Here is a 27,115-nt window from a genome sequence, read left to right on the forward strand (position 1 = left end):
GCGCTATTTATGCAATAGCGAAAATCAGACCAGCAAAAAATCAGGCCTGTACGGGATTCGAACCACTGACGTCTGTGATACTAGTGCAGCGCTCTACCAATTGAGCTAACAAGCCAACTGGGAGCAGGCCGTTCAGTTGATTTATAATAAACCCGTGATGATAAATCAGATACAATGTATATATGAAGTTCATATATTTTGTACTGCTCTATTAAATACGTATGATGCACGATCCTCGCAGTAGAGAGCGCTATTTATGCAATAGCGAATTTTTTTTTTTTTCTGGTCTGATTTTCGCTATTGCATAAATAGTGCTCTCTACTGCGAGGATCGTGCATCATACGTATCTAATACCGCAGTTCAAAATATATGAACTTCATATATACATTGTAACGTTTGTTTTCTTTATAACTCACTCGCTATCAAATTGTTAAGTTCAAGGAGGATTTTCCCGTAATTAAACTCGTAATTGTGGCCCTAAATCATTCGGGTTCTTCAAATTAAAGAGAAAGCTTCCGCCGAAACATTTTAATTTGTAAAGGTAATTAAAGGCTTCCGAGCAAAGTTTGAAACATTTTTTTGATAAGTAACTGTCACGATGTGACACCTCTCAATTGAAGAGTAGCCAAGCATACGCTAAACAGCATTACTGGTGTGACAAACACACACGAGTTAAATGATGATGCGACGATTTTCTCGTAAAAATAAAAACAGTTAGAGATCTTACGGAAAGTATTTTTTTTATTTCCAATGACGATTAATCTTCGAAGATTTACCTCTGCTTCGTTTTAAAATGTCACGGAAAGTCAAATTGTAAGTGAATGCAAATATGTGTTTTGGAGTTGTCAGTCTGCTTGTTTGTTTTCTGTAATGGCGTGTGTAAATTGGTTTTCTTTCACGGAAAAGTTGAAGTCAATGAGACTCTTTGTACCTAGACACAAGGAGATTTAGTACGACTTTTATTCATCGAATTCCTGCGTTTCTGCTGTGAAATTTACGACGAAAGTGTATTTTAAGATTTTGAACTGCTGCTGTATAAAATTCTTTCTTTGTTAGCCTGAACTAAAAAAACGTTTGTATCTGGCGCATGTCAAACCCAATTGTAGCTTAAAGGTCAAACAGGGATTGTCACTCACTAAATTGGCTCGCCATCAAGTCTTGTGATTGCCTTCGTATCAAATTGTTTTGTTGTTGTTGTTGTTGTTATTAAGTCCGCGTTTTACTAGTCCGAGTTTTACTAGTCTGCGTTTTGTTAGTCCACGTTTTACTAGTCCTCATTTTACTAGTCCTCGTTTTACTAGTCCGCGCTTTAGTAGTCCGCTCTTTACTAGTCCGCGCTTTACTAGTCCGCGTTTTACTAGTCCGCATTTTACTAGTCCGCGTTTTACTAGTCCTCGTTTTACTAGTCCTCGTTTTACTAGTCCTCGTTTTACTAGTCCTCGTTTTACTAGTCCAGTCCAGTCCAGACCAGTCGACGAAATACCATATGCCTCGTGCAATGATTATAAATCATCATTGTGTTGCAGTAGATGACCTTGACTTTTAGCTTCATGATCGAAGTTAGGTATTTTAATTCACTTTCAATAGGGCCAGACAATTAGCTGCTACTATATCACCTCGAACAAAAAAATGATCTTAAGTTTATTAAATTTTACAGGGTATTTCAATAAAAAATGTTTCATCTCACATCATATGATGACGGTACATTAAGATTCACCTACGACCTAGTACAAATATTTTCATTTAGAATATTTAAAAAGAAAGGCACAACATTGTTTTCATTTTCATTTTTTCAACAAAGAGAACACTAATGCCATGACGATAGGGTTTCAACTCTTCCGAAGTAAAGATTAGGAAGCGAGCAAACGACCCACTGCTCTAGCGGATTTTCGTCTTTGAACCGGCTGAACTGAATAGCCTCCTGTTTCTTTTTCAAAGCTTCCAGGTTTGTTTGACAGGATGACTTCTGCCAGTGAAGGTTTGTCTCATTGTCGTGAAGAAGACTGTAAAAAGAGAAAATTGAATTATCGTTACAGCTTGAAATTATTTTTTTTCCTCAGATCATTTGATGAGATTATTAGCTTTCCTACTTCCCCTCCCCACCCTCCCCTCCCCCCTGCCTCCCTTTTTTACTATGCCGATCCCGAAAAAACTCTTCAGAAGGTGCGCCCTGACCGAGGTCTGTATAAACTCTAGTGATTATTCGAGAACTCAGAAAATCTTCTGTAAAGAATTAATACTATTTGACTTTTTTATAGGGCCATTGTCCATAATTATTTATCAGCTACTTAATTACCGGTAGTTGTTATCCAGAAAATCACATCTATCTTCTGTAAGATTCAGAGCGATTTGCTCAAAGAAAAGCTTTCGCTCCAAAGCTTCAATTTCTTTCGTCATTTCAATGGCTTCGCGATCTGCCTGATTCTTCTGTGTCCCAGGCTCTGCGTTATGAGCGAAGCGTGACCTTTGAAAAGCTTCAAGCAATCTGTAGGAATGTCAAAAGAGAGCGAACAAGGATAATTAGCCTTCACAAGTGATAGACAATAATGATGTGTTGCATCAAGAGATACTAATTTTAGATAACATATGACTTCGAAGGGAAAAAAAAAACAGCTAAGAAAAAGTCTCAAGATTCAACCAATTATTCACCTTTATTGCGTCTAACAAGAGCGGGAAATAATGGGTTGTCTACTCCTATAATCAATTATTTTTCCGTTAATCTCCAGATGAAGCCCACCTGGTCAGAAAAATCCACACAATTTGTGCTTATGATCCCTTCACTTGCTTCTTACAATTATGACTACGCGAAAGAAACATCGAATGGAAAAAAGGGGAAGGTCGAGAAAAAGAAGTTAAATAAAGAAATAATCAGCCACCCTAGCATGCAGTACTCGCATGAACTTACTCATTTTCACACTGGAGCTGTTCCTGGAGACGAGTTATATATTCTTGCGATTCTCTCAGTTGCTCTCTCAGCTTCCTATTCGACGAAAGTGATAAACTCATTTTAACATAAGAGAAGATGCGAGCAATTTCGCCGTGAATAAAGCCAGCGATTCACAAGAGCATTTGAATCATATTTCATTTCAAGTGGAACAGTTTATCGAATCCCTTTAATGTTCACTCACCTTTTGTACTCTTTCTTATCTCTTCTCTTGGATTTGTATGAACTTAAAGCAGAACCCATTTTGTGCTTTTGCTGGATGATTTCTCAACAAAGTTTACGAGTTCAAAATTGCAAACCTCTTCGGAAAGTAATTTTGTGCGAATGGACTTTTTCAGATTATGACATAACAAAGGAGAGTCAGGCGCGCGCGATTTGACAAACCAATCAGATTGAATTTCATTCACCGTCATTTAAGCGCGAGCAAATTTGTAATAACGATAATAATTTTTGTTATTTTTGCATAATTTCAGAGAAATGTCAAAGAAAAACTAGGGCCTTGCAGTGGTAACTACTGCACTCCCCCCTCCCTCAATAAACAACAAACAAACAAAGCACAATAAAACAAATCAAAAACTGAAACAAACCAAAAGTAAAAGCATCAGTAAAAGCAAAAGGAGAATCAAAATAAAAAAAAACAAAAAAAAAAAAACAGCGGTCACCCACGAGGAATAGCGTGATCGCTAGCGAGGAAAGCTAGTGCAAAGCGAGGGGAAAAAAGGAGTCAAGTTAATTTATCAGTATGCACATTTGGGCATTTGTTTTCGACCGAGGTATCAAGATCACTGGGCACTATTATTAGTTACTCGCAGGTGCTGTAGGGATATGTAATCAACAAAATGGCGCTGTGTTCAACTTAGTGTTTTACTTTAAAAATGGCCGTTGTTTCGTTTCATATTCAAAGACACTGAAATATGATAAAAACCAATAAGCTACTACGGCTTAAAACAAAAACAGGCCGACTTCTCGATGTTGTTCGTGAGCACTATCTGCGGAAAGATGTTCCTTGCCATAGTGAAGTTTGTGCCGTTTGCGAACAAGGTAAGCGTAAAGAACTTTTAGTTAACGTATACATACAGCCAGGTGATGCAGTGGAAGCTAACGCCAACCTATTGAAACTGCTATGTTTACAGTTACAGCATAGCATAGTTAAATATCACACATATTAATTGATATCGTTTTTTAGGCAATGGAACTTTGCTTTCTTCATCATTGACACACTATGTAGTTCCTGATTGCAAGGTAAGTCGAGTTTGTTTACCGCACTTTACCTGATGGTGACCCAAGCTTAACTTAACGCAGTGGCCTGGGTTGTTCACAGCTGGGTAACCTAGGGTTAGTGCGGAATCCGATCTCAGATCTGAAAGCTTCAAAAGAAAATTCAGTTTTGTTCTTTTTGTCAAGAATTTGATGCCTGGATGCTTTAAAAAGTATAGAGAAAATTATCAGGAAAAGGCTTTGAACAAAGGAGTAAAGAAACTCTGATGAAAAATTTGACCCTGGGTTAGTGCTAATCAGCCAATGAACAACTGCGCTTAGACTTAAAATTGTGCAGAGTAAACCTGTCAGAAATATTTTCGTAGAACATCATACTTGACTTTGCATATGGAAAACAATGGCAAAAGCAATAGATTACATTTGGGACCAAGGATTTTGCCATTAGCAAGGCTGTGCTCTAAGGAAAAGTGAAGGGAGCCCACTGCTCTAAAATTTTGAAATACAGGGTACCTAGCATATGCTTTTATATGAAGAAACTAAAATTCCCAAGTAGCCCAAGAGAAAAAGGTGGGTACCAGGGGCCACCAGGCACTGCTAGACCACAGCCCTGAGTTGACTGTAGTATGGAGTTACACCTTGTAAACGTCTTAAAAATTACCTGTTGTGGTCCAACTATCATAGCTTGAGATGTTACATGAACCTCCCAAACCAATTTTTTTTTTTTTTGTGGTGATTAAAATTTCGTTTCTGAGAGCCATCTTGTAATTCAAGGGGACCATGCAAATGGCAACTTTGAAAAAAGTTGAGCAGGAAGTTATAAAAGAACTTGAGATAAATGTAGCAAAAGTCGAGGAGCTTTCTTATTTAAGCAATTTATTCTTATTAGTTAATTCAGAAGAGTTGATAAATATATCTTATTAACCAAACGTGAGGGCCGTACTGGGAGAATATCGGCCCGAGGTCTTGACAGTACGGACCTCGCTGCGCTCGGTCTGTACAAAAAAAAGACCAAGGGCCGATATTCTTCCAGTACAGTCCCGAGCAAGCTTGGTTAATAAGAGGTTTATTATACGACTGAAGTTCAAAGGGACACAAGTGCGGTATCATTCGGGACCATTCGGGATAGTGCCCAGTCCAATACTGAGAGAATATTGACTGGCAATAGAGCATTTTGATTGTTTGATTTTAGTTATTGGCCCTCTGACTGCCCGAGTCGTGTAATAATTCATTGTTATCTCACAGAGTGGGAGCTTTGGCAGGTTCCTCTGCTTTGCACTCAGGACATTTGGTAGGGTTTGATGTTAGGTGAGCTTGATATTCCTGGATCCCCAAGGATTGTAGTCTATGAGGATGTACTTACAGTTGAATTACACACCCTGTTGTGATGATTGGACAGTAAAAGCATTCATATTTGGACTAACAAAAAAAAAATAATAAAAAAACTGATGAAATTGTTATGTTAGGACAAGAACTTTACAGTGAAATGATATAGTAAATTTCCTTATATTGATTCTTTGGTGTTTATTTCAGGTTTCAAGGCTGTTTCTTGAAATATTTGAGAGCCCAGAAATTCAAGGAGTAATTTTCTTTGAAACAGTGGTTAATTATGTAAGCACAGAACACCTTTTCATGTATTTTGCAGAATGTAAATGGCTATTTTCTGATAGCAGATAATGACAATTTTCAGAATCAATGCTTAAAGGTATAAAAAAAAACATCACACAAACCATCAAGCAATCATTCTTGTTTTCTGTTAAATATCTCACTAATTTTGAATCTGTCATATCATTACAGAGTGTATAGCACATCCATATTTAAAAATAGTGTGATATACTTTCTTGATGACCTATTTTATTGCCTAGTATTGATGTGCAAGTTTCACTTCTAGCTAGTTTGCCAACTTTAGGACACTGAGTTAACAAAGCAGAGAACACATTCACTTTAACTTATGAGTACATATTCCTTTACGATATAAGTCAATCAATTTACTTGCACATGTAGCACTTCTGATATTATTTGAATCATAGGTCCAACACCAAGGAGGGAGAAAACTTCACTCTCAGCTAAAAAATATTGTGAATGATAACAGGCAGCAGAGCATCATTTTCAGTAATGAGTTCTGTGATGGAGCCTATGTTCCCAGGGAACCAGGAGAGCCTTTGGAAGAATGGCAGTGGAGGTGAACATGTGTTTAGGACAGACTGATTTCAAATATGTGACCATTAAATAATTTTTTTTTTTTCACCAAAGATGAGAAATATTGCTAAACAAAAAAAAACTTGTCTGTTTTGACTGCTGATTTCATTAAGCTCTCAAGGCATGACAATATTTTTTGCAGTTGGAACTTATACAAGAGAAGAAATGTCTAACTGTTACAAAACAATTCAAACCGTGTCACATTATTATTATTATTTTTTTTTTTTTTTTTTTTTACCTTTTTTCCATTCATTTGGTTTGCAAAGTTTTCTAGTGAGCCTTGACTTAATTAACTCACTCTCTCTTTTTTAATCTCTATACTCAAAAGAGGTGTCTTTTTCTTTTGAGGTGTATTTACACTGGTGCTGTTTGGTATCAGAACCATTTAAATCAAGCCATGCCCATTGTCATCTTAACAGAAGATCAGCAGGTACATGTAATCATAGTTTGTAACTATGTTGTAATATAATTATACAGCTCCTCTCTCCCTTGTGCTTGATGTGGTAGAACACCAACTTTTAAGTTGTATATGAGTGTGTATATATTGATTTAAAATCCTCAGTTCATAATAATTATAAGTCATTTTAGGAGTTGCATCTTTTTTAGATACTGTACTTAGCTTTAGTCATTTCTAAAATTTGCATCTTTTTATAAATTATTTTTTGAAACATGGTCAATGATTTGAAAGAAAAATATAACAACTATGTATTGTGATAGGGTATTCCCCCTTGGTGATTGTTATGATGAATCCTTTATCCTAACATCAGTTCGCACATTCTCTATACTGTTCTCTATACATTTCCCAAGGTGCTGACAAGGAGAATTTGGTTTAAAATCAAGAGATTCTTTGTTGGTGATCATTTCATTTATCCTGGTACCTTAATGTTTGATCCAAGAGTGATAAATTGTATGGAGAAACTACACACTGTCAATGCTAGTCGCTCTTTTTCAGCCAACAGATTAAATTTATAATCTAGATTTCTACTTCGAAATGCAGTTAGTTTTTAAGTGTGTACAATGTATGTTTTAGGGCAAAGGTATTGTGGTAATTTTTCCTAAATGTATGTTGGCAGATTGTGGAAAATTATGGAAATAAGTCTGTGGGAGTATTTGTCATGGGAACGGAGGACTACCTCACTAATTTCTATTCCACTTGTCAATCAATTCTGGAGTTGTACTATTCACTGGCAGCTGTAAATAATGATGCAAATGAATCAGGTAAGACTGAGTGTACCTTAAATAATTTGATAAAAATGATGTTAATCAGCTTGAAGCACCCTTTCCTTACTTTTGGGAGTAGCTTGCACAACTGGCATGATTTCAGAGGAGGGAGTGCTCAATATTCCAATGGAATTTTGAAGCTGCGATACTGGCACTAAGGTGCAGGATTGCAGAGTATCAAAATATCAAATGAATAAACTGTAAGATTTTGAGATTTTGATACTAATTTATTGTGATATTATCAAATAACTTTTGATATAATTATCTTTGATATACCTCATCATGGTGATATCAGAATATCAATTGGTATCTTGTCACAATATATCATGTTTAGTTTATCAGTGGAAAAATCAAAATATCATAGACTCCTATCAAAATGATATATCTTGATGATTTCACAAAAAACTGCAAGAAATGTATGAGACAGTTATTGATATACCAAAAATGATAGCCATGATTGATAATCTTATAATTATGATATATATATCTTATTAGACGTTTTGTTGTGTAGTATCGCTGACTATTTTTACGAGTTGTGCCGAGTAAAACGAGTAAAAATACTCAGTGATACTACACAACAAAACGTCTAATAAGTTATTTATTATCCAACACGCCAAACTGTTATTTCAGTGCGGGCGAATTTCGCGGATATTTATTTATGGGGAGTGCGTGACAGAAGTATGCGAAGCGAAACGGAATCGGCGCGTTGTTGTGCTGTTTCTATTTTCTTCATTAAATGAAGAAATTTTCTGGTTGTCAAGCTGTTTTTCTTTGTTCGATTCATCTAATGAACTTGGATCTATATTTGCCAGCCATTCTGACTCTTCATCGTCGGAAATATGATTCAAATTGTCCGCCATTTGTTTTTTTTTTTCGTAACTTCAATCCAATTCTTCGCTTGTGCGATGCAAGAAAACCTGTTCAACCGGTACTATAATAGACGAGTACAAATACCGCATGATATTTGTACTCGTCTATGGCGTTATTTGTACTCGTCTAGGTGTAGTTGGATAATAATCTGGAATATTGCACCTCAGTATTGGTTTTAGATTGATAAGGTCAAGGGAAGTTGGAGTGAGCAAATTAAAGTACTAGGAGAATGATAAAGAGAATGACTAACAAATGGGAAGGATGGTGGTTTGTCACAAAATCTCAGGAGTGAAGACATTTTATACCCACAACTCCTATAATGAAATGGCTTTTGCAGTTTGGTTATTGATATGGCAACTAAATTTCCCTTGTCAAGGATCTCTGTTGAAAAAAACAATATGATACGCTTTTGACAGAAACTTTAATGATTTGTTTGCAGCTTATTTTTTGTTTTTAATAGTAATTTTTAAAAAATTTCTTTTTAACTTGAGTTCGTACTTATTCTAGTGAGTGAGGCATCCACTAAAGAATATGAAGAATACTTACCAGCCGAAGTTCTTGAAGCTGGAATTAAAGCTGTAAGACAGAAAGAGATATCATTTCTATGATAAATAAATTATTATTATCCTGATTAACTTTTAGAATCTACCAGACTGAGCATTCAATCACAAATGCTGGAAATTTAACAAGCTGTATTATTCACACCATAATTATTTGCTGCCAAATTACAGCTTAATTGCCATTGCCACTTTGATTACCCCAAGGTTAGGCTCATGATATGCACAATGTCATGTACATTTGACACCCAAGAACATGGCTTTGAACAATTAGAATGTCTTTATTTTTTACAAAGGGTCGTTACTTGCAAGGATGTCTCAATGTCAACAAACATTGCGCGCAAGATGAGGCATTTGTTCAAAAGTCAGGGTATGGTACATCTTTCCCATTGTATTTCTATGATTATTTTTAAATGCAGCTTTTTTTAATAACCTATTTAGGTTTTATATTGCACTGTTATTACAAACTTGAATACCAAAAGACTGAGGTCCTCTCAACACTCCCTTACAGCGAATAAAAATGAAGTTTATGTTAACTTCTCCTTGAACAGTTGCACATGCATATGCCGTAATTATTTGGCTATATATTGAGACCCCTTAATGCTTGGAATCAACCTAATCACATAAAAGATAAAACCTAAAAAAAAATAAAATAAACCAAGCTTATTTAACAAATAAATCAGTTTGGTTATATTTTAAGAGTTGTTTTTCTTGCTCCTCAGCAACGGCATTTCAAATAGCAAGGACTCATTAGACTCTGATGTACTTATCACTGGTGTGGTGAATAGGTAAGCAATGGTGCCTCCTTAAACTAAACAACATTACCAAACTGGAATTCACAGAAAAATTGACCAATTTTCATTATGGTGACTCATTTTTGAGACCCTTGAAGACCAAATTCTGTAGAACTTCCCTGAACTTCATTTATTACTTCTATAAGGTTCCTTTATCGATTGATCTTTGTGCCATTTGGGCTTGAGTACAAAATGTTCTCATTGCACCGTTAAAGTTTAAATTTAGGAAAATTTACAATTATCACATACCTGATGTATTAAATTAACACACCTGTTGGTGCAACCCAGTGGGTTTGTATGAACCACAAAATGTAAATTCAAAGTGTAGCTTCTACTGTCAGTTATAGTGTTTGGTTTTGTGGTTACTCACGTTTAGCGTGTAAACTATTTGCGTTACAGTTCTGCACGTGGACAGTCTTGTATAGCCACCCAAATTGAAGTTCAATGTAACATTAATTTTTTTATGTTTTCAGAAATCGGGCAGTACATGGTGATATTGTAGTAGTGGAATTATTTTCCAAATCTCAGTGGAAGGGCAGATCATTGGCTATCAGAAGCAAAGATGAAGGTGTGAAAAATCTTTACTAATACTTGAAATGTAGGAATGCATTTGAAGCTTAAGATGCCATCTTGTATCCTGCAATGTCCAGTGGCTTATGACAGCCATTCTACGCAAACATGTACCTGAACATTGCAGATAGAGATAACTTTCATTCCGGTAAACTCAAGTAATGCTGCCATTGGCTCTCACGTAGTGGGGACAATAGATACCCATCACAGTTAGGGAAACATGACCGGGAGAAACCCCTCAACAGTCCAGTGCTTACACATTCGAAACATTCAGTGCTGTGAAACTCCTGATGCATTATTCAAATTTTGCGAACACATGTATACAAACTACACACGTAAACGAAACAAGGGAGGGTTTCTCTTTAGGTGCAGATGAGTCTAGAGACGACCAAAGCGATGTCATGCCAACTGGTCGTGTGGTGGGAGTGGTGCAAAGGAATTGGAGAGATTATGTTGCAAGTTTTGCGGAAAATGAGGTACTGTAAATCTTTCTTCATGAACCAGCATGTTCAGCTGCCAACCGTAAATTTATAATTTGGATATATTGACAACGTTGAAATGGTAAATTGGCCACCGTAACGATTACAAAAGCTGACGTTTCGAGCGTTAGCCCTTCGTCGGAGCGAATAGAGGAATTATGGGGTTGTGTGTGCTTTTAAAGGCAGAAAATGGAGCTACGTTATTGGTGGGAACATGGCAACGAGAAAAACACGAATAAATTAGTGGAATAAAAAGCGTTCGTTGATCCCTGTGGGATTTAGACAGCCGGTTTGAAAGATGAGCTTTTGTTCAAGAGTTTTACGGCTTTCCGTGCTACCTAAGTGTAAGGAAAGACTGTAGATTGCCATATGTTGCTTAGAATGATTAGGTAAATTAAAATGTCTCGCGACTGGTTTCGATATGTCCTTGTCATTCCTTTCTACGTCTCGAAGGTGTTCTCGGAATCGGTCACCTAGTCTTCTGCCTGTTTCGCCGATGTATATTTTTTTTGCAATAAGTGCAAGTTATGCAATAGATTACATTGGCGGAGGTGCACGTGAAGTGATCGGTGATCTTAATGGATCGTTTAGGTCCCGATATTTTATCAGTGTTGTGAATGAAAGGACACGTTTTCTTTACAAACTGTCATCCTTTATTCAACCGTAAATTTAACCCCTTTCACCAAGACCCACCCGTCAGGGGGCGTTTCCTGTGGAGGGTCACAGTTACTTTAGGCTCTTATTTCCTCATTGTGGTTTTGACCTTTGTTCTAATTGGCCGCAGTGTTTACCTTGGTGTAGGTTGTACGGATCTTGATCACACAGCTCTCCAAGAAAAGTGACCGTTGCACTACAATTGCAGTAGAATCCTGATTAATTGGAACCTCGGTTTTACTGCCACAAAACAGTAAAACTGCCTTCCTTCTCACATCAAACACTGCACATGTAACTCTTCCTTTGATATTTCGAACCCTGCATTATTCAAACCAATTTCCTTCTCCCAAGAGTTAACAAAAAATCGGGAACTGCACTCACAGAATTACAAGGCAGGCAGGTCCAACAAGGAAGAAACTTTTTTTTTGTTGAGATTGCGTCTTGTTTGTAAATTTTCAGGAAACTCAGGGTGTAAGGAAACAAGCTGGAAAGGTAAATGATTTTTGCTGGGAGCGTAAACTCCCTGCAGAGAATAACTGCCGAATACCCTGTCGTATAACGTTGCTTCTCCGAGACGTGTGGACGCGCGGATGCCTCGTTTGAAAGCCACCCCTTCTCTTATAATTAACAATTATTCGCCTCAGGTTCGGTGAATATCGTCGAATAATCCCCGAGACGAAGTCGAGGGGATTTTTCGACAATATTCACCGAACCTGAGGCGAATAATTGTTTTATTATGATTTCAGAGCTGAACAACCGAGAAATTTCTAAAAATCATAACATTTTAGTAACATTTATTAACATTTTATTTGAACATTTTATATAAACCGCGTGGAGTGGTTTATACAGCGTCATGTAAGGAACCGCTCGACCAGTCAGATTGCTGGAAACTCTTTGCTCAGCTCTGAAATTATACTGATACATTTATGTTAAGGAGACGCACAAGTAGTTAGGCGGATATGTGAATATGAAGTGGTAACGACAAACCCTTCCGTACAACCAGGGATACAAGGGTAAAAAAAGTTTTCTATTCGTGATATTTACCCTTTCCCATGCCCGTGTTATTTTAAATGAACAATTTTGTGTTTGCATTCGAATATGTCTTCAACATTGAACGGGGAATGGGGTTCGTACGTCAAAATTAGATGATTTTAGGAATTTTGAACAGATTGAAGTGAACACACGGGTACGTAGATATGCTCGCAGTGTCAAGGACCTTCCCTTCCACAGTAATAATGGAACGGTATATCTCGCAGTGGAGAGGCGGGTATGACGCTTTGAGAACAAGAAATTCGACGAACTTGGTGCATAATTCATTCATTTTGACTGCCTGTCCACGTGTAAGCGGGTCCAATCTGATTATAAACTTTCTAAAGTGTAGCCTTTTTAAGGGTGCAGCACAGGTTACTCAGTGAGTCAAGCTTACTCCCTTCTCCTTGCCCTTCCCCCTCTTTAGACTCGCTAAGGCTTGACTCGATATTTTTGTTATTTAGATGTGATACCAGAGTGAACCACTACCCAGAGTAATATTAATTTTTTATGCTGACTTAGGTCGTTGTAGTGCCGTGGGATTACCGTATACCTAAAATACGGATAAGTACGCGTCAAGTTGACAGCTTACGAGATCACAGGTTTGTTCATACCAGACATTTTCTCGACTGACAGTCCTCCAAACCAACGATTATTTTTCGTCTATGAAGGGTGGGGATAAAAATGTGCTCGCTCTTGTGAGGTCTGTTAATGGTATAAACTCGCGTTCTTTAGTGTTCATGTGCTCTTTGTGATGATTTGTCTGTTCTCAGAGCTGCAAACAGGCGTTCCACAAGCACGCGCGAAACGCGTGCGATAGGAAGCTGACACATGCGCAAAGGAAAGCACACCCATTTTTTGTCGTGTGCGCGTCTTAATGCAAAAAAATAGCATGTTATTTTTCTCTTTGAGCTTTCATGACAACTTTCGTTTTGGTTTCACGACATTCAGTCGAGACATTGCGGTCTATTTTTGTCCATATTTGTGGTTCTGTTCTGTCTGGATTTCGTACAATTTAAGTCACATCTAGTGGAAGCATTTTCGCTCGTCAAAAATCGCCGATTCATGGTCCTGCTATGTAAGACCCGTGATATTAGCTGAATGTGCAAAAACATTACAGCGCATGAGCGTTACCCATTGGCACAGATGAAGAAATTCGGTATTTAGGAAATTCATTCACGTAAGTCCCTCAGCATGATATCTGCTTTGTTTAATTGGCCTTTACCTCTTATGGTAACTTTTACTGAGGTTGTCGGTCGAAACGTTAGTTACTGTCGCCAACAGGACTGAGTTCTTTTCAGGACTACCTAATCGTCCCTTACACGGGCGATGCACATGTGTTCGATTCTCTTACCCCCCCTCGAGTTCAGAGTATTTCTTTTCTCTAATCAGAATCGTCGTACGGATCGATTTTTGGGAGGTGGACTCTATGTACCCGAGTGGACATTTCGTTCGTTCTTTAGGCCCTATTGGTGACCTAGAGACCGAGATTCAAGCCTTGATGGTAGAACACACCTTAGCAGCGCCCTCATTCACTGAAGCACAACTGAAGGAGCTTCCGACCAACACACCCGAGAGCCCCTGGGTTATGTCTGAGATGGAAATAGCAAAACGGCGGGATTTACGGTGAGTACCACTAAAAGGATCAAACAATACAGTGTATGCACAGTCAATAATTGTCTCTAACATTCACTTAGTTCTGTTCTCCTCAGTACAATCTTAGTAACGAATTTACAGAATAAAAGCGCTTTCTTTGTTCCGCCTGTTTTAACTCAGCAGTAACCTTCCTTCCTCTCTTAAAGTTTTCCATGTAAGATGTGTTTTGTTTTTATTTTGTTTTTTGTATTTTAAGAAACAGTGGGAATCTTATTGTACGATCTGATGTTCCTTTTTCGGGATATTACAACTGTGAAAAACGACTGTCTATGAGTTGTATAGTTACGACCAAATTTCGTTTAAGAGGGTGAAGGGGGAAGTTTCTTGCGTATGCACTTGGTTGCGCCCACAACATTTTGACCACTGTCAGGACGAATATCGTTGTCGATAAGAGTACAAACCATGCCGAGCCATTGTCAATTTGTTAACTTTTTCAGTATCAGTAGTGTGGGGAATTTCTGAGTCGTAAAACAAACTCCAATATTAAAATTTTAATTCGCCAATGTTTCACTGTTCTATTTCTTTTATTAGGAAATCACATCTGATCTTCAGCATTGATCCAAAAGGATGCGAAGATGTTGATGATACTCTGTCTGTCAGGTAATGTTCTGTGCACAACTTATTATAAAGTGTTAGTAATACGAAGTTGATTAATACTGTTTACCCTTTTGATTTCTATAATTTATTGCTGTACAGTAAAAATCTTTCTACCTTTGTAATTTTTCGCTAACAGAACAATGAAACGTGGGCAGATCGAGCTTGGTGTTCATATTGCAGATGTGTCTCACTTTGTCAGACCAGGGTCTTTGACGGACGCCGAGGCTAAAGCCAGGTACGTGAAGTCCACATCATTCACAGCGTAAGAAAATTCTTGGCACAGAAACGACTCGTATTCATGCAGCTGCTGCGGCTCATTGAAAAAAAAAATATCACAACAAACCACCGAGAATTTAAATTAATAACAAGCAAATTGCACCGGGCGCACGAAATGCATGTGACCAGTCGTGATTATCTTCAGTTTTGAATCTTACAGGGGAGAAAGGGGCGCTAGTTTTCTGAACCAATTACAGGGTGATGTAAAGTAAAACCAAAGTAATGCGGGGTAAGTTTCGACACTCGATTGAAAATTGCACTGATATTTAGAGGAGAAGAGGCACTGTTAGATTTAAATGTTTCAGTGCCTAAGAGCCCAGTGTCATGACCAAAACTGTAGTTCAAACCTGGATACTTCAGTCCGACGTGCTCTCCAAAGGGCCAGCAAATACACCATTCAACATATAAGGCCCATCAACATGTAAATTTAGTTTCATACGGTCTGTAGTTAGAGGTGGGTCGGAGAAAACATGGAAAATGTACCCTGTTTTTTCGGTGTCACTCCGTCATTTCCATCCGGCAATATTGGTTTCATTACTTTTCGGATAATTGATAAAGCTTCCTTAAATCTCGATGTAACGCAGCAAGGACAAAGAAAGAAATCCGTTTATGCAGTTGTGAGTGTTGTCTTTCGCGTACAGTAACATCATCATCAGTGTTTGCTTAGCACGCTCTTGAGCTTACGATTTGTCATCTGACGTTTCGTCTCTTTGTGAAAAAGATCCACCACGGTGTACCTGGCTGATCGAAGGTTTGACATGCTACCAGAAGTGCTTAGTGCGGATCTGTGTTCACTAATTGGAGGTGTTGATAGGTAAAGTTGCATCGTTTCGGTTCCCCCAGATAGGAAATGAATTGACCGTCTCTGATAGTGTGGTAGAGTCCACAGGGTACCTCTGTCCATTCGTGACAGCTGCTGCAGCACATGCTGCGCTTTAGGATTTTCAGTTGGTCTCCTTCTTTTACCTAGTAACCCAACATTTAACTCCTTACATCCCAATTCGTAACTCTTTATTCTAATCGCTTGACACTTTGCTTACAATTAGTTACAAAAATGTGGTGTTATATCAAGATTGCATTTCTAAATGTCAAGGTTTTTTTTTCATTATGATCACTTATATGCTGAACACTGTCATGATCTCCAGGAAAAGTTACTTTTTCAGTAGGTGCTTCTCAGTGCTCTTCAGTCGCCTTTACCATCTTCCTTGAGTCATTAAGTTAGAAAATTTTAAAAATCAGTGGCAACCATGTTTTTGTTCGTTCACGTGTTTTTACAGGTATGCTGTTAGTGTTCTGTGGGTTTTAGACTCGGAATACAATGTTGTGAAGACATGGTTTGGTCGAACGGTCATACGATCTTCCTACAAGCTGTTTTACGAGGTAACTTATATCTCATCGCACGGTAGTTCTTGTTTTGGTAATTTATTGTCGATAAAGCTTGGACACACTTTCTTTTGATTTTGTAATAACATTCCTGAACTGAAGAATTGATAAAAGCCCTAAAGGAGATTGTGCTTTTGCTTTTATAGGCAGCGCAAGCCATTGCTGATGGAGAGACGGGCGACGAAGACCTCATTGAAGACATTCCAGAATTACAAGAAGTCGATCGAAAAGAAGCATCTAAAAGGTCCTTTTAGATTTCATTTCTTACAGATTTTTTCTTCTTCTCAGTGTGCAAACGTATATATCCTGTGGGTATTGCAAAACGTAAGACGAAGATGAAACCAAACTAAGAATCACTACTGAATAATGGGGTAAGTTTGTAGGGAAACTGTAGTGCTGCGTCGGAGGGAGTAACAAGGTATTTTGGTTGATAATGTAAATTGGCCGCCGTAAAGAGTTTTAAAGCTGACGTATCGAGCGTTTTCCTTTCGTCAGAGGGAAAGAAGAATCACTAAACCGACTTCTGATGTGAAAAGAAGAAAACGAGTCGCTTGAGTGTTGATCAGGCTTGCAATTGTCACGGTTGGGTTTTAATAACAATAATGGTTCTTACCGTTCAGTGACGCATATTTCCATATTACCTAAAGAAATTAATTCGTGTTTGATTTTAGGACAACTCTCTGTCGCATAGATTACGTATATATAAAAGATTACATATATATTGATTTTGTTTTTTCCCGATAGGTTATCAGAAATTCGAAAAACGGTGACGAAACTTATGGATATTGCAAGAGTGATAAAGACAAGAAGAACCATTCACGGTAATTTTTTTTCTGTTTCGCACCAGGTTATACATTGCTGCTGCCTAGCAGTATAGTCAATGATGCGCAGGAAGAAAATTTCGATTGAAATAGATTAATATTGAATTGAGTGTCGAAAGTAATCCGGTATTGCTTTGGTTTTGCTACACTACGCACTCTGATTGGTTCACTTTCTCGACCAATCAGATTCAAACTTAAAACCCAGTCGTCACCATTAACCCACTGGGCCGGTTATTTACACGAAGTCTATCCCAAATCACAGTTATACGCAATCAGTGGGCTTCAAGCTCTCTCTATAAGAGGGATGATTTGATTGAATAAATGTCCTTCCGCTGTTAGTTTTCGGTTCTCTTGACATTGTCCACAAAAATAAATGTTCAGATAAAAGATTCAGCTAAATTGAGGATAGTGTAGCACGCGGTTTTGCTGAACAACGGCTAAACTTTGTTTAACTGATCTGGCCATTAAGTTTTTTAATAGGGCTCATTGCCGTCTTATATCTATGGTGCCACACTGGAGTATGGGACTTGAGTATAAAATGAATTGTTAAGGACATTTGGGAAACGTCTAGGTTGTGTGATGACGATCAATTTCTGGTTTTTTTTTTTTAGAACGAAAAACTAACCCTAGATGAATTTTTGGCCTTAAATGATCTGGCATAATGCCTTTTTTCCTTTTCTTGTCGTCAAATGTTGACTCGATACGTATCTAAAACATCAAAAAATTTATTTTACCAGTACAAACGCTTAAGAATATATTAACACTAACGTGATCAATACTGTCGTCAAACACCCAATTTGTCCCTAAACGGTACTATCAGCTGCATTCGTTTACATGTAGTTGTCACCGGATGTTAGCGTATAAGAGCGGGGCATCACATATCAAGGTATTCTTTTTCACAGGAGCCTTGGAGCTGGAGGGTGTCGAGGTTCAAGTCCAGCTGGGTGATAAGAAGGACATTAAAAATTTAATTCCTAAAAAGGTGAAATACAAAATTTATTTACTGTAGTGCGATTTGCAGTGTTCTTTGTGACGTTCCGTTTTTGTTTTTTTTTTTTTTTCTTTTTTGGCTTCTTTTCTACTGCAACTGGTAAAATAACGAGGACCCTTATTCCATTCTGGGATTACTTGAACTCCATTTCCAATTTTGTCTGACTACTTATACTGCTGTCCTCTATACATTTCCTATGGTACTAACAAGCTTACAATCATAAGCTTGTTTAGTTGGTGATCATTTCCTTTATTCTCGTGATCTTTGTGTATGATTCAGGGCTGTTATCGTGGTGAGAAATAAGATGCTAATCACACTTAGTGGTAAACAGGTTAAGAAGAAAACAATCATCTTGCTTAGATGCTTGTTGTGTATGTATCAGCGTAATACATGTGTGGTTATACTGCGAGCAGAGGTCCCGGCGATCTTCTCAGAACGAAGGGATGTCTGCTCGCAGGGTAATGTGTGGTAGGTATGCAGCCCAACAGACTCAAACCTTAAATTTTGACAAAAAATTTTTAATTGTAAAAATATATATTCTTAGCCCTTGGAAATTCATGAAACTGTAGCCGAGTGTATGATATTTGCTAATCACTGGGTGGCTAAGAAGATTGCTGAAGCTTTCCCAAGTGCAGCTCTGGTAAGATGGAACTCACCTTGATGTTTCAAACATTTCATTTCTTTTCTTTTTTTTTTCTTTTTTTTTTTTTTTTTTTTTTTCATGAGATGTTTTTCGTTAGCAGGAGCTAATTCTAACTTGTATTCTTAGTTACGTCACCACCCATTGCCAAGGAAACAACACTTCTCAAACCTTATACACTGTGCAGCCTCTAAAGGGTTTTCCATCGACACAAGGTATGGTCCGAACAGAATCCGAGGAAACTCTAAGCTAACACGATCTTCTGCATCAAGTGTAAAGAAAAATATTGTTGACTCCATTTTTGTGGTCGGAAAACGGTAACTGTTCCTAGCTATCTACCTGGTCACCTTCCTATCCTCTTTCCCCCTCCCTCCCCTCCCCCTCCCCCCCTTCCCGCTCCTCTCCGCCTAGCCAATCATCCATCCAATCATCCATCCAATCATCCATCCAATCATCCACTAAATCGTCAAATTCTCCAGGTCCCTAGCTTCATGCCTATCTCTCTACCTTCGTTCGTTCTTCAATAATCGTTTCGTCATAATTTCAGCTCCAATAAATCTCTGGCTGACTCACTTGACGAGTGCATTGATCCACAGGATCCCAACTTTAACAAGGTACCCGGCCTTAAACATATTTGTATGATGTTTAGAAAAATATTCTTAAGTTGTTCTCAAGCCTTTGGGTAGGAGTGAGGCTAAAGATGACCCTGATATGATAGAGATGCATTGTTTTTCAGCATAACAGAAGGGTGATTTCCCTATGAACTACCACAACATAATCACACTAATAGCTTCAGGAAGATTGTTTATTTTTACCTCGACTCCCCATTGGCTCCTCGAGGTGTTCATCTTCTTTCTGATTGGCTGTGTTAATTGCTGTAATTTGGTTTTCAGGCTAATGCGCTCTTTTGATTTTTGTTTTGTCTTTTTTTTTTTTTTTTTCAGTTGGTCCGTTCTCTTGCAACTCAAGCCATGTCAAATGCCCTTTACTTCTCGACTGGTTCGTTATCCCCAGAAAATTTTTTTCACTATGGTCTCGCCTTGGATCATTACACGCATTTCACTTCACCGATAAGGAGATATGCGGACGTCATCGTAAGTTTGTAAATTTTGTTTTTCATTTTATGCTTAACGTGCCGTCTCTTTACCGGGCCTCTTGCAAACCGAAAGTTTCATTTGATTGGTAGCTGACACGACTGAGTTACTTCCGACAGGAACATAGCTGAGCCATGATTTCAGTCATTACAACCTCTAAATTAGTCTTCCTCTTTAGGCTTGCTATTTTCAGTGAGGTCTCCTAAGGTTTGCTATTTTCGGGGGGATTTTTAAGGCTGGCTGTGAGGCCTGCAAAGGACTAGCAGTCACTTCATCCAACAGATACCTGGGAATAAACTCTAGCGCCATCTGAGGCACTTGGCTCGAGTGCAGACTTAACCTTTTCACAATTACAGCCAATGACTGTTCTCTCTCGTTCAAGAGGCTCAGCAAGAGAGAAACATCTTGGATCGATCTTTTTGATTTGGGATAATCTGATTGTCATCTATGAATAATTGTGTGAATTTTTATTTTCTCGTGATATAGTTGAAAGATTGTTGTGGTCTTTAACAAGAGGAAGAGTAAATAAACTTTAGGGGCGCCGATAAAATACTTCCACTTGTGATCAATTTATTCAATACAACAGATCACTGAAACATGAGAAACTGCTGCTTCTCCGTTTTAAAAGCCGTGGAGAAAATCCACCTTTAGCGGTTGATGACCCTCTATTCTGAATGTCAACTTTCTAATTTCTAGTTGCGTAAATACTATAATTTCTCCGTTTATGAATGTTAAGAGAATTGCACAAGTTAAGTTTTTAGTTACCATAGAAGTATAAAATGACTAGGTGATGGTATGGTCATTAAATCCAAATCTTTTTCCCTTTGCCTTTATGGAGTTTTGTTATCAACAGGTTCACCGACTCCTTATGGCAGCAGTTGAAAATGACAGTAATAACCAACTACCAAACAACAAAGAACTTCACGAGACTTGTCATCATATCAATATTAAACACAGGGTATGGATTTCGTTCGTTATAAACCGCTATATCGTCTTCGTAGCCCGTCAGGCGAGTAAACGAGAGCTCCATGTCTGTGATTTTTTTCCTTGAAAATTTACAGTCACAGTCTTGTGTGCACTTGAGTGAAAAAAACGCATTTTCCACCGGTTGATCGGAATAAAGTTGGAAGAACACGGAATACTTCTGAGGAGTGTATGTTTCTTTCCATGTTTCATCTGTTAGGTTTTTGATCAATAAGATTGTGCGTAGTACATGTACCTAGCTTTTTTGTAAACCGGTTGTCATTAAACAAAAATTTCCTCAAAGAATTTTAGCCGTTAACAAACCATAATTTCATATGTGTTGTTACACCTGTATCGAGAAAGTTGCTATTCCCTCCTTGTCTTTTAACAGGGCTAATTTCTCTAAATATGATGTTATAAACTTCTACGCTTTTTTCTTGTTAGGCTGCTCAGAACGCCCAGAAGGAATCTGTGGATCTTTTTCAATGCTTGTTTTTTCAAGATTTATCTGAAGACGATGAGAGACGGAACTGTGACGCTGTTATTTTCAACCTCAGAGCCAATGGGTTCCTAGTATTTGTTCCTCGGTAAATATTGATATGCGTCTTCATAGTCCATGAAACTAGAGATGACTTGTAACTCTCCTTGGTGTTGCTTGTATTAAGGAATAGAAGTAGATGTACTCCTACAAATATCCGGTGCTGATAGAGTTCCTTATTTACTTGTCTAGGAAGTTTGGTATTGTATCCAATTTATCTTCCTGATAGCTGTTAACTTCTTTCATTCTCACTAATGGTCTGCCGACGAGTTTCTCGAAAAAAAAAAAAAAAAAAACGAGAATTCCTACTCAAAGGGTTAGAGTGGTTTTGCGACGTTTGGAATTATTTTTTTCTAGGGGCGAAAATTTATGATACTTAAGTGTCAACAATTACGTCTAATTAATATCGTTTTTCTCCTTGATAGATAAAAAAAAAAAAAAAAAAAACAGGGAAGAGGCGGGTTTTAATTCTTTACGAACCAACACTTTATTCTTATATTTTAATGCCTATCAATGTGGTCCTGAACTTTAAATCAACAGCAGGTTTTCCACTCGGTTTAGAACAGTATAAACATGTCCAATATCAGGAAATCGAAGTACAAAAGTTTTAGTAAGGTTCACTAGCTCAGTGTTTTTTTTTCATAGTTAAAGATTACCCTATATTATAACTTTGTTAAAGTAATTATCTTTTTTTTTTTTTGTGATTGTTTCCCTTTTCAGATATGGTTTAAAAGGTCCAGTTTATCTCAAGGACAAAATGGGACAAGTAGTAACTTCTCGTATAACAGAGGATTCGGTGTTTTTTGGCCCAGGTCAGTAAAGTCGTCCTTCAGCCCCGTCAAGGTATAACGGTGTGTAGCGGTGAGCTGATGAGACCTCCTCTGATTTGCGTCATTTCCTAGTTTTTTTTTTTTTTTTTTTTTTTCCTTGGCGTTCTTGTTAACTCGCCTAATGAAAAACCACCAGTGGCTAAAGTACAGTGTTTCTCTGAACAATTTTGGAGCGGGAATCTTCTAAGCAGCAGTGGTTTCAACATCCGTTGACCATGAATCTTTCAAAAATGTCGTTCAAAACTCTACCTTTCTTCTTTTTTTTCCGAGTTTGGAAGACCTTGCTGTCTGGGCTAGGTACGCGAAGTGGCTTCCGGACCATGATATCCGGGTTTTAACCCTGAACGGGTCACTGTGTTTTTGGACAACACTCTCAAAGTGCCACCCCCCCCACCTAGGAACATAAAGGGGTCCCTTTCCTCTTTTTCTAACCTCACACTCTATGTAGTCGTCATGTTGAATGAAAAAAAAAATTAAATATACCGCATGAATAGTTGACAGACGTACCTTACAGACTGAACGTCCATAGAGATATGAAACTGACTTTTGTTTCAATTTTTCACCCTCATAGGATCGCTTTCCCGTCACGAGTTTCACATTACAGTCAAGAATGCAGCGGGATCCTTTGATTTTCGACTATTTGATCACGTCCAGGTTTGTTTAAACTCTTTATCACCCTTAATTTTATAGGGCCAAATTCAAAGCAAGATTAAGCTAAGCCTGTGTTAGAGTAATTTTTTTTATGTAATTGTATAGTTCACCAGACATCTTTTTTGTTTAAATTTTGTCGCCCTCAGCCTAATCCTGTCTTAAAATGTTGTTCGCAGCAATGTACTTTACTTTTGTGTACGAAAAAGGTTAAAGCATTCTAACCCCGGTTTAGGTCTAAAAGCATTTCTTACAACTCACTTCTACATAAAAGTTTTTTTTTTTTCGGAATATCTCAATTAGTTATTTTTAAGGTACGAATTTCCGTCGCTAAAGCCCGTGCGCATGCTCAGTCTTTGAAACTGGACCTACTGTCTCTGGAAACGAGACAGACTCCGCCACTGGGTGAAATAGAGACTCAAGATGAAGTTTCCCATAAGATGCAAAGAAGTGAACTTGTTAAGGTATCTGTTGAGATGATTCTCCACAATTTTTATTCATCGTTTTGTCTCGTATGGGATTAACTTACATAACTACTGTTTTTGTGTATGTTAGGAAGTAAAGTCAAGTCGAAATGACCAAGACAAAGTTAGTGGAACCCAAAAACTTGACGGCGACTTTGCTAAACTCAAATCCGAGTTTGGCCAAACGCACGAGAGCGTGAGCCTATACTGTCTAATGCAGTTCTTGAGAGAAATGTCGCTGAGAGATGATGGTGGTTAAGGAGACATGATGGCCGTAAATTTTCCCGTTAGACTTTTCTGCCACTAAAGCTTTTAGGCAATAACATTACTAAATACACCAAGTCTAGCTAGAAATCTAAAAAAAAACAAACAAACAAACAAACAAACAAACAAAAATAACACTTCAACCCGGAGAGAATACTGATTATGCTAAAAGTATAAGCAGTTGTAGGGGTGGGAACGACTGCACATGGAACATCGGCAGTGGCAGCTACAGTAACCAGAATTGTGGCAAGTTATGCACAGAGTCTAGTAGCACCTGATCGTTATTTACCCATGGTCACTTAGCCTGCAGAACAGGCGATACTTGTTTATTTGTTTTATTTGCATTTCTCAAGCGAAAAACAAGTTATGCACAGACCACTTGAGTGTTATTTTTATCCATGGTCTCCCAGCCTGCAGAACAGATGTCATTTGTTTTGCGTTTTTCAGGCGAACGCAGGCAAGCACGAGGCGAGCGCGAAGCGCAAATCATGAGAGAAGAGGGGGGAGCACGAAAAAAAAATGACGTCTGTTCGCACACCATTGTTCAAGCTGTCCGGCAATCAGATATGAACGCCGCTACCCAATTAGTTACCTGCTGAAGCGCAAATAGTGCGAAAGTGATGCATCGCTGTCGAAAATTCTCTTAACCCCTTCTTGTTAAATAGAGACCAAGTAAACGCAGAAAAACTCTTCTGTTATTCACTTGTCTTAGGCGGAACATCGTAAGTTTGTAATGTATAAAGCTAAACTTGGAAGGGTACATTTTCTCGACATCAGGTAAAGTTGTATGTCACTGCCTAACATACTGCTTACATGTATAATTCTCGCTCCTTTAATTTTTAATAAAGATGAATCACTTGGAATTTTTTTAACAATCTGTTTTTTTTTTTTGTTTTTTTTTTTCTTATCATTAGTTTTACTTTGCGGTTTTTTTTCGATCGCTGAAACTTCATGAAATGAAAATTTGCTTTACTCCTAGAAGTGCAATCGCTTGTTTACGTGGAGAGGGCCAAGTATTACGAGTGTTCATAAAATTCAGTTTTCTCGATTCTTTACTCAATTAGGACAAACTCTCTAGAGTAATATCCTAAGAATCGTGTGGAAGACAATAAGAAGGATTATCAGTGGAATCGTCGGAGTGAATTAGTTAAAACGTTCAATTGATTTGCATTATCTCTCTTAAATGACGCACTATCAAGGCTTCACGACTGAGTTTAAAACTTTTTCTCTCCATTTGCACTCTTTACAAATGTTCAATTTATTCTCCATAGTTGTAAAGTTTCTTCTTTTAAGCTATAGGCTTCGCAGCGGAGTTAAAAACTATAATAGGTGCTTTCTCTCTATGGCTACTCTTTGTACGAATTTTGACATTTTTCCGTTCAGAAATTGTAAAGTCATTCTCAAAAGTTTATTCTTGTCATTTTTTTAAGCTCTTTTTTTACGTCTCTCTTATATACCGCATAAGCTAAAGGATTTACAGCTGAGTTTAAAACTGTAATGAGTATTTTTACACTAAGAATATCACAATCGATCTTGCCATGACTAAGAGAACTGAGCCCACAGTGGAACCTGATTGCGCTGCACAGCAGGAACACCCCTATAACGATGGCCATTATCTTAACAGCGGCATTATCTTGAGGTCGATAACAAACCGGTGCGTTGAAACGTATTTGTTTTAAAAGCGTGCGCATCTGTCGACCGTGCTTACAAATAACACTGAGCATACATGCGAAGCAGGAGACCAACATGACACATGGGACTAGTTTAAAAGTGAACGTGTCCAACCAAATAAAGATGTTATCGAGATGACGCACGTGTAAGGCAAAGTGGAGAGATGCTCTCACCGCGATAAAAGCTGCCGGAAAGGCCCAAGACAAGAAAACCATTTGGATGACTCGGCCACGCGTCATAATTGTCATGTACTTTAATGGCTTCACGACGGCCACGAAGCGATCCAATACCAGACTGCACAAATTCGTCACTGATGCTCTCACAAAAATTAACCTCACGTACAGCTGGATCTTCTGAGTTTCTGAATCTTTTTCTTTTAAGATGAATAACATAGGAACAACGGTCATCCCAACACAGAAGTCAGCCACGGCTAAGGACGCCACAAACGCGTTGGTTTTGGTGCGAAGCTGCCTTCGTTTACAAATCAGGAACGTAATAAAGCTATTCCCAGTAATGGTGAGGATTGAAAGAAACCAACCAAGAATCCAAAACCACGTTTTCATATTTTAACTAGACGGTGGTAAACCTTGTCCTGCTTTTTGTCGGGAATATACAGCCTTTTAACACGGAAGTTATATTCGCCCGCTGAATATCGGTTTCATAGTTGAACAATCTCCCAGTTCATTAATCGAGGATGTTCATTTCCTCATATGTATACAAGTTGTTAGCTTCGCCTTGCGGGTTGTTTTAAAAAAAATCCTTATACCAGGTCACGTATCAATACTCTCGCTTGTCACTTTTGATAAAGACATCTTAGGGATATCGATAATTTTTTTCAATCTAAAAGTGGTGCCAAGTTTCCAAAATATAGTGGCAAAAATTTCTTATCAGAGGAAAGAATCGGAGATTAGAAGTGTCTTTCTATGATTTTTTTCAAAACCTTTTTTTTTCTCGATTGTCAAAAGTTGGTAAGCTTAACGTCTCGATATTGATGTGTGGTTTAACTTGGAGACGTGTAAATAACTCATTAAGCGGATATGCCTCGAGATCTTGCATTTAGCTTGTCGACTTATGGCAGGTCCCTTTGTGATTTCAGGAAACATTTATTCCAATTAGAAAAGAAAGGTAAATCTCATTCATTCGTATTGTCTCTGTCTTTTTCTGTTCACACTTTCGACATAACTTATCGAAGTTGTCTTCAGGATACCTGTCACATATATAGCTCATAGTGGCGTAGCTCATCGAGGAGTTTCTGTGGCTGAGTTAACATCAGGGTGCGAAGTCCGAAAGTCTCATGGGGACTCAGATTGTTTTTTTTCCTTTGTACCGGCGCGTTCGAGACAAGATGTCTAATAATTTTCCTTCACAACCTTTTAAATTGATCTATCTATTTTTCCCTCTTATGATTTTTAACTCGTAGGACTACTGTAGCTCGACACGCGATGCGGCTGGTCTACTCGTCGATAAGAAGTGAATGTTCATGTTGCTTTCTCCTTGTATGATAGAATGACAGCGCTTTGAATTCATTTTGCGTGCTTTTAATCTTGATTATCCTTTATGAGAGAGTAACAATGCGTCAATTACATCATGTTTTTTTCTTTCACCGATAAATTACAATGTATCATCATCAGTTTTCTGTTCTTTTTTTTTTTTTTTTTACGCTCCCCTCCGTAAGAGGATAACGAACAGTTATTCATTTATTCACGCATTTTCAGTTATTTCTTATTCATTACAGAGATCTACTGCT

The 27,115-nt window shown here is 38.0% G+C and overlaps 3 protein-coding genes across 4 annotated transcripts; 1 reads left to right on the plus strand and 2 right to left on the minus strand.

Annotated features, from left to right (window-relative positions):
- Positions 1 to 1,612: 1,612 nt before the first annotated feature.
- Positions 1,613 to 3,735, minus strand: LOC111334050 (uncharacterized). The gene is made up of 4 exons (XM_022939733.2): positions 3,129 to 3,735; positions 2,906 to 2,980; positions 2,297 to 2,485; positions 1,613 to 2,003 (listed from the first exon to the last, which is right to left on the minus strand). Exons 1-4 carry the CDS (start codon positions 3,185 to 3,187, stop codon positions 1,808 to 1,810), a joined length of 519 nt encoding a protein of 172 aa, XP_022795468.1. The 5' UTR covers positions 3,188 to 3,735; the 3' UTR covers positions 1,613 to 1,807.
- Positions 3,736 to 3,755: 20 nt separating this feature from the next.
- LOC111334076 (DIS3-like exonuclease 1) lies at positions 3,756 to 24,560 on the plus strand. 2 transcript variants are annotated; one of them, XR_016000110.1, is made up of 31 exons: positions 3,756 to 3,985; positions 4,131 to 4,186; positions 5,693 to 5,770; positions 6,190 to 6,341; positions 6,707 to 6,788; positions 7,432 to 7,576; positions 8,957 to 9,027; positions 9,303 to 9,376; positions 9,729 to 9,794; positions 10,274 to 10,368; positions 10,737 to 10,846; positions 11,963 to 11,995; positions 13,055 to 13,134; positions 13,925 to 14,158; positions 14,720 to 14,788; positions 14,922 to 15,020; positions 15,783 to 15,875; positions 16,339 to 16,441; positions 16,591 to 16,688; positions 17,189 to 17,265; positions 18,168 to 18,247; positions 18,801 to 18,896; positions 19,026 to 19,111; positions 19,444 to 19,510; positions 19,841 to 19,990; positions 20,844 to 20,948; positions 21,398 to 21,540; positions 22,212 to 22,303; positions 22,893 to 22,975; positions 23,273 to 23,433; positions 23,525 to 23,663. XR_016000110.1 is itself a non-coding variant. In XM_088757278.1 (31 exons), the coding sequence occupies exons 1-31, from the start codon at positions 3,859 to 3,861 to the stop codon at positions 23,690 to 23,692; spliced, it is 3,162 nt and encodes a 1,053-aa protein (XP_088613404.1). In that variant the 5' UTR covers positions 3,756 to 3,858; the 3' UTR covers positions 23,693 to 24,560. The 2 variants fall into 2 exon arrangements, 1 of the variants encoding a protein (XP_088613404.1); XM_088757278.1 differs by having other exon boundaries at positions 23,284 to 23,433; positions 23,525 to 24,560.
- Positions 23,683 to 26,278, minus strand: LOC111334078 (trace amine-associated receptor 5-like). The gene has a single exon (XM_022939771.2). It carries the CDS (start codon positions 25,929 to 25,931, stop codon positions 25,098 to 25,100), a length of 834 nt encoding a protein of 277 aa, XP_022795506.1. The 5' UTR covers positions 25,932 to 26,278; the 3' UTR covers positions 23,683 to 25,097.
- Positions 26,279 to 27,115: the final 837 nt, after the last annotated feature.

This window comes from Stylophora pistillata, chromosome 4 (genome assembly GCF_964205215.1).
Source record: "Stylophora pistillata chromosome 4, jaStyPist1.2, whole genome shotgun sequence".
NCBI classification, from domain to species: domain Eukaryota; kingdom Metazoa; phylum Cnidaria; class Anthozoa; order Scleractinia; family Pocilloporidae; genus Stylophora; species Stylophora pistillata.